The sequence below is a fragment of the Trachemys scripta genome, chromosome 8, assembly GCF_013100865.1.
Source record: "Trachemys scripta elegans isolate TJP31775 chromosome 8, CAS_Tse_1.0, whole genome shotgun sequence".
Lineage (NCBI taxonomy): Eukaryota > Metazoa > Chordata > Testudines > Emydidae > Trachemys > Trachemys scripta.
In genome coordinates this window covers 52,871,126-52,878,682 of record NC_048305.1, presented here as the reverse complement: position 1 = coordinate 52,878,682, position 7,557 = coordinate 52,871,126, and the positions used below count along the sequence as shown (strand labels likewise).

Here is a 7,557-nt window from a genome sequence, read left to right as displayed (position 1 = left end):
AAACTTTGTCTGCTTCTCCACCTGGTGTGTTTATTGCCAGGAAGCACATCGCGTAACGAACCCGCTGTTGCTGTCCTCCGGCACTCTGTGCCGGCAACACTCTGACCGTGACCGTTTCGTCCCTGCTGTGACCTCAGCCCCTGCGCGCCCTGACTGGGGCCGCTAGTAGACCCCTGCTGAGGGGGGAACCCCAGAGGGGCCCAAGCAGGCCCCTGCCCTGGGCTCCCTGCTCTGACCAGCGGGCACTCTCCCGTATCCCAGAGGACGAACAGCAGCTCCCACCGTGGGCCCTCAGATCCTCACCAGCCCCCGCCCTCCCGCACGCAGGGGCAGGGACTGGGACTCGGACTCCCCGCGCGGCGGAACCTCCCTCTTGGTGGTCGCGTTTCCGCCCGCGCCGCTAGCAGCGCTGCACCGCGTCCCTGGAGAGGCTCGCCCTGGCCCGGGACCCCAGCTGCGCCCAGTTACCGGCAGGGGCGGGCCGCCGCGGGAGGGGACGGAGCTGCCGACGGACCACGATGCAGTGAGGGAGGGGGCGGCCGGGTTGGCCATGGCTTCCCCGTTCCCGGCTGGCAACAGCGGCGGGGAGCCGAGCTCCGGGGAGGAGTCGGCCGGGCCGGAGGAGGAGGCCCGGGCGCTGGTGGAGCAGTTCGAGCGGGCGGCCGAGCGACTGCCGGGGCTGATGCAGGCGGCCAGTAGGGAGCAGCTCCTCTACCTGTACGCCAGGTACAAGCAGGTAAGGGCTGGGCTGGGGTGGTGCTTCCCCCCTTCCAGCGCCTCCCTCACGGTTCGCCGCCTCTGTCCAGCGCCGGGCACGCTGAGGTAGGGCCTACTAAGCGCTCCCACGCCTGCGCAGGTGCAGCGCCAGCGCTCTTGGCCATTGCACCGCGAGTGTCCCAAGATTATGGGTCCTGACTAAAGCCCAGCAGCCCCGTGGCTCTGAGGGAATCTCATCCTTCCTTAGAAAGGTCTCAGGCCTCGTGCTTGCAGAGAGAAGCTAGGAAACGGGACCCCAGGGTGCCCTAAAGGCCCTGGAGCTGGAAAGTAAAGGACAAGGGTTCTTGTGCATTTATTTATTTTAAAATCTCCTCGTTATAAAGAAATACTGTAGGATTTTGTTGTTGTTTTGTTTGTGAGGGAGGCCTGACTCATGACTGTTTAATGCTTGGGGTTGATACTGCTGCCTATGCATGGCTCTGGGTGGTATTTCAACCTTTGTCCAGTCTGGTGGGGGCCATGTGTTAGCTGTCACTTAGGGCTGGATGTAGTGTGGGGTGGAGATCAGCCACCATCAATTGATGGCAGAACACAAGTTAGCTTTTGTTACTTTAGGACCCTTGTGTCTGTGAAGAACCCTCTGAAGTTAATGGAGCTCCATGTGAGAGCAAGGGTCCACTCATGCGGATCCTACTGCAGGACTGGGGCCTTTGAATGAAAGAGCAGTGGCAGTGCTAACTCTTCCACAGCAACATTTCTCAAGTGGTTTTGGGAATTACCTGTAAGGATAGGAGGGTATTTCCATGTTCAACTAGACCATGTATTGAAACCGACAACGTGGAAGGAGAGTGCCAACTGAGACAGTAGTTTTATAACAGATGTCTCTCTATCATTACCTAATTAAGACCCTCTTCTCATTGCAGATTACGCAGTAGATGATAGACTTTCCATCACCTGCATCAGATTTAAGGCACTGACTTAGGCCCCGATCAGGCTTAGCTTTAAGCACATAAGTAGTCCATTGAAGAGCTAGCTGGTCACATGTTGCTTCGTCTATTCTGTGTTTTCTGCTGCTTCTACGGGTGTCCAATCTTTGGACTGTAAAAGGAGCTGGAAATGAGGAGGGACTGCTAACCTAGCTGTCTCTATTTGGGACTACTGCTGTGTTAGAGGATGAAAGGAGCTGCTCTCTCAAGCCTCCAGTGTGACTGAAACTGCCAGTCACCAGCAGGAGATGAGTGTCCAGCAGTGAAGGGATCAGATAGTGTGCTCAAAAAGAAGACCGGATAGCTTGGTAACCTGTCCAAGACAGCAGGAGACAAGCACTGGGAATCTTGTGGAGAGGTTAAGGAGTTGATGATCAGATGGCAGAGAATCATGAAGGGAACATGAGAAGATAGAACAGAACAGTTTGGAATGTGAGATGAAATGAAGAGTATAAGTAGACAATGATTTATTTTTTTTTAGGGCAAATGCTTACTAAACTAAAAATACCTACTATTGCACTGCCATGTAAATAGTTGCTGTTGTTACCATGTTGATGCTATCCAACTGTGGATATAGTCCTGCCTGTGTAAACATTTAACAAACCCTGGAGGGTCCAGGAGGGTCCTGTTGCTCACAATGTGGGCTTCTCATACTATCTTAAGTGTTTCCTAGCTCCACTGAGTCGTAAAGGGAATACAATACAGTATATCAGCTTTATGGTTGCATTGACATCTGATATTGGGCTCCGGGGGATTTCCTATTGCCAGTTGTGAGATGAGAAATGAGGAGCTTAATGTTGTTTAGCTTGAAATTATTAGGAGGAAATTCTTCAGAAATTGTTTTTACAAACCCTCGATTTGTTCCAAGCAAAAGGGAGCTGCTAACTGCATTGAGTCACCACATGTTTCAATAGCTGAGGTTTTAGACTGCTGGCAGAGAGGTGTGTGCGATGCTTTTGACTGCTCCTATAGAATAACAACATAATCTGGTGTGTCTTGTTGACCGTATGCATTAACAGTATCATTTTTGGGATGTTGTGTACACAACTAATTACAGAACAAATATACTTTAAAAAAAAAAAATCTTGTAAGTGTCTTGCCTCTAGAGTCCAGGATGTTTGTAGGCAAGGCTTCCACTCTGTTCTTATCTCATCCTCCTGTGCTTAGTACTAATGCATATGCTCAACCTTATAGAAGACTCTGTGTTTTGCATTGCCTAGAAACAGTGGGACTGGTTAAGGGACAGAGCCTACATTTTGCAGAAGTGGGCATCACTGCAGTTAAAGTCAGAGGGAGTCTTGCAAGTGCAAGCTGCTGCAGGATCAGGCCCTGTTAAATTTGATTTTTTGGTCTGGCATTTTGTGATTTAAGACAAAACTGTAGTACTTAACACAACCTCTTTCTAGTCACAGAAGTCATATCAATATGCATAATAGGCTGCTAATGTATTATCCAGTGGACAGTAGTATTACACCTCTACCCCGATATAACGCTGTCTTCGGGAGCCAAAAAATCTTACTGTGTTATATCGAACTTGCTTTGATCCACTGGAGTGTGCAGCCCCGCCCCCCTTGGAGCACTGCTTTACCGCGTTATATCCAAATTTGTGTTATATTGTGGTGCGTTATATCGGGGTAGAGGTGTACTTGTGTGCAAAAGGTGCTGACTTAGATCTGTCTGCTGTCCCTGATTTGACATCCTTGTCTGTCTTCAAGTCAATATTTCTTGTCACCAAAGGCTTTGATTTTAAGAGGCAACACCACCATAAAAGAGATGACAGTAACAGCTGAGTTCTCTGTTAAAATACTGTACATTATTTATCTAAAACTATTTAGATATATAAACTTTCTCCTGGAGTTTTACTACCTTTTATTGGAGGCAGTTTCAGATTTTTATTAATTTTATCTGCAATTTTGTTTGTGTGTCAGAAGCTTGAGAATAAGGGAGCTGTTCAGTTGTTGGCCCTAGTGAGAGAATGTTGCCAGGGCCTGTTAGGGCTGAACTTCAGTAAGAGAGGAAGAATGGTCCGGTGGGTAAAGGTGCTAGCCTGGGACTCTGGAGACCTGGTGTCAGATCTCTGCTCTGCCACAGACTTCCCATGTGACCTTGGGCAAGTCATTTAGTCTCTCTGTGCCTCAGTTCCCCAGCAGTAAAATTGGTGTTGTGAGGATAAATGCATTCAAGATTGTGAGGTGCTCAGGCACTACAGTAATGGGAGCCATATAAGTATCCAAAGTAGAAATAGAATAACTAGTTGACAAGAGTCCAGTGCCTCATGAGTAAGGCTATGTTTTAATCATGGGTATTTTTAGTAAAAGTCACAGACAGGTCACGGCCAGTAAACAAAAAATTCATGGCCATCACCTATCCATGACTTTTACTAAAATTACCACTGAATAAAACTTGTGGGGGGGACTGCCCAGGGCCCCAAAGGTGCAGGGGGAGGGTGTCCAGGCTGCTTGGGGGGGGGGGCGGACCCCCCCTGGTGCTAGGGGGGGGGGAGGGAGGGTTGGCTGGGCCAGCAGGCTCCCTACCTGGCTCCGTGCCCTCTCTCCCCCACCTCCGCAGCAGCAGAAGAAGAGTTTGGGTGTGGGAGAGGGTAGGGGTTTGGGGCACGGGATGGGGTGAGGCTGGCTCTGGGCGGCGCTCACCTGGGAGGCTTCCTGGAAGTAGCGACATCCCCCATCGCTCAGCTCCTAGGTGGAGGCTAGGCCAGGCAGCTATGCATGCTGCCTCCGCCTGCAGGCACCATCCCTGCAGCTCCCATTGGTCATGGTTCCTGGCCAATGGGAGCTGTGAAGCCAGCACTCTGGGTGGAGGCAGCATGCAGTGCTGCCTGGCCACACCTCTGCCAAGCAGCTGAGCGAGGGGGATGTTGCAGCTTCTGAGGAGCCCTCCTGGTAAACGCCGCCCAGAGCCCGCCTCACCCCGACCGGTGCCCCGACCCCCTGCCCCTCTCACGTCCAAATTCTGCTGCTGGGGGGCAGAGCCATGGTGGCCCGAGACTGCTCCAGCAGTGGCCTGTGCACTGTCCCTGTCCCAGGCGCACTGGCCACTGCAGAAGTCATGGAGGTCATGGAAAGTCACGGAATCCGTGACTTCCATGACAAACTCGCAGCCTTACTCATGAGTGATCAGACTCAATAAAAGAGCTGCAGTATTTGAAGAAGGCTCTCCTGATATCTATCTAAATGATGGGGTGATCAGACAAAATTCAAGTATTAAAATCCTGCACTCGTAGCAAAACAGGGCTCACACTGATGGGTGCAGGAAATGCATAATCCTGTGTTTTATATGTGCCTTTTCCATGTGATGATTTTTCAGGGACAGTAGAAGATGATTAAACCACAAGTTTGTACTGAAAATAGATTTTTTTTTTTTTTGGCTTACAGTTTACTGTAGCAGTACCGTTGTGCTGGGTCTGAGGCAATATGAGTGACATTATTCTCGCTGATCTAATGGAGAACACCATGTCACCTCTTGATCCCTCCCTGGCATTCAGGGCTTAGGACCCTTACTAATTGGCAGGTGAAGCTGATGCTTCTCCTGACCATCCCAGTACTTGCTAATTTGCAACCCTCACTGATCTGAATTTAGGCCAACCCCACTAGTTAGTGCAGATTAGTGAGGCTTTTCTTCAGCTGCCCTTTCAGTGCAGGACAAACTACGTGAAGGAATTCCATTTCTGCCTAGGAAATTGTGTTCACTCGGTCAGCTGATTGCATACAGATGGCCCCAGTATGGTTCAAGTCTACATTCAAAGCTGTATTATCAAATTCTGGAGCTAGGGTCCAAGTTTGACTTGCCTAAAAGAATTTATGATTTGGTGGGAAATAACCTGCAGTCTGGATATCAGTTGCTTTACAATCTACTTCAGTTGAGTAATGTAAAGAAAACAAATCACATACCATGATTGTTTGACACGAACTAGAGCTTCTCAAGCTTTTTCATGGCATGGACCATAGCTTAATAGAGATTCTCATGGATCCCTCCCCTCCCATTCAAAATTGCATGGATCATCTCCCCATGATTTACGATCACATACATCGCTATGGCAAGAACAAAAATTGCTTGCATTGAAAAGTGATATTAGGGAAGTGTTTAATGTATTTGGGCTGTCTTTTAATGCAGTTTATCAACTTGAAACAAGGAGGGCCCAGCACCAAGTGACCAGTCAGCCCGCCACGGACAACAGTATAGGAACCTCTGACTTGAAATAATATTTGGAGCTCATGTCTTCCTGCTAGCTTTGTAGAAAAAGCGTTTTTAGCTTTCAGCTGTAGGGACAAGAGCGCTGAATCTTTCACAAATGTTTTTCTCCCAATTATTTGTCAGGAATTCAAGTTAAACATTCTAACTAAAAATCCTTCCATTCTCTACTGCTCCAGTTTCAGTCTTATGTAATGTCAGAATTCCATTAGTTTTCCAGTTTTTCAGGGAGTTGCACAGCAAAATGTGAGAAGTAAAGAGCTGATATTTTTAATGTAAAAAATCAAGCAGTGCCCTCTTTCTCCTCACCCCCACCCTCTTTATTTTTGGACAAAACTCTTGTAAGCCAACTTAATATATCATAAAAAAAGCAGAAAGGGCAAAACCATATCTATTTTTCTTTTGCAGATCATTCTGAAGTATTGTTCCTATATCTGTGTTGGCATCAGTAGTGCTGATGCTATTGCACAGCAGGGAGGAAAACAATGAATGCCAAATTTAAAGAGGGGAAACTATTTTCAGGTTTTGAAGAGGATCTTAGAAAATAATTATTAAAATATTAGGAAAAGTACATAACTTTCTCTCAGAGTTGTTGGCTGTTTTGTGTGCAATTGGGATATTGGGCTAGAGAATGGCCAGGTTGGGGTGTTCTATTTTGACGGTAGATCATATTTCATTTATATTTTTCAGTTTGTAAAAATATACTCAGTGTCTCAGAGTGCAAGAGAAAATGTTTAAACACAGTCTAAATCACAGTCTGTATAAGATAGGGCTGACAACAGTTAAATGAAATTATATACAACTCCCCATCAGGCAAAAACCTGTTTTAACAAAGTACCTTGATCTGAAGGCCAGCTGAGAAACCCTGTGATTCAAACTGGTGACATTTACCATGAAACAATAAAACAAATATTTTAGAAAACTTTTCATTTTTTTTAAAGCCCATTCCCTTTCTGTAAAAATCTAAATAAAATTACTGCAACTTCCACATCTAAGTTTTTTTTTTTAAAAAGAGGCATGATTGATGATTGCAGATGCAGCATAAAACAACCTTTTAAGGTGAGGAATCGTTAGCTGATCAAGCAGTTTAATTGGCTGAGCAGCAAGTGTTTTATAATAGTTTGATGGTTGCAGCTTGATTTTGCTTGACTAGCAACATCTGACTAACAAGTTGTCATGATCTCCAAAAACGGACTGCCCATGTTTACTCTATCAGGTTCATTTAAACATCCCAATCCTTCCCATGTTTCGTTTATGCTGGATTTTGCCCTGCATTAGGGAGATTTACTATAACAATTGCTTTCAAGGGGATTATTCCTGTTTGCATCAGTACGGCTACTCTGGCTTGGCCTCTGGTGTAGAAGTGTGCCTTAGCTGGGAATCTGAGTTTGTGATATAGTCATTTATGAGCGATTAAAGAGTGGCTTTTTAATTGGAGTCCTGAAATGTTTGGTTACCAATGCAGGAACGTTTAAAAAAAAAAAAGTGATTAAGTCCACGTTTCATTTTATGTAAATCCATTGTTCATCAAAATGATGTTTAACCTATGTGAAAATTCCTTGTTTGTATGCAGACACCAATAATAAGAGAGGTGGGCATCAATGTTCTCCTGATCTTTGGTGTCTTTATCCTCTAATGATAGGGT

The 7,557-nt window shown here is 46.6% G+C and overlaps 1 protein-coding gene across 3 annotated transcripts in view; it reads left to right on the top strand.

Annotated features, from left to right (window-relative positions):
* Nucleotides 1-374: 374 nt before the first annotated feature.
* ACBD6 (acyl-CoA binding domain containing 6) overlaps nucleotides 375-7,557 on the top strand; it is a 148,534-nt gene continuing 141,351 nt past the window's right edge. For 2 of the 3 annotated variants that reach the window (XM_034779680.1, XM_034779679.1), the window contains exon 1: nucleotides 375-736. In XM_034779680.1, coding sequence (XP_034635571.1) covers nucleotides 551-736 — 186 coding nt within the window. In that variant the 5' untranslated portion in view covers nucleotides 375-550. The remainder of the gene's footprint in view (nucleotides 737-7,557) is intronic. The other variant, XM_034779678.1, reaches the window with a different exon arrangement.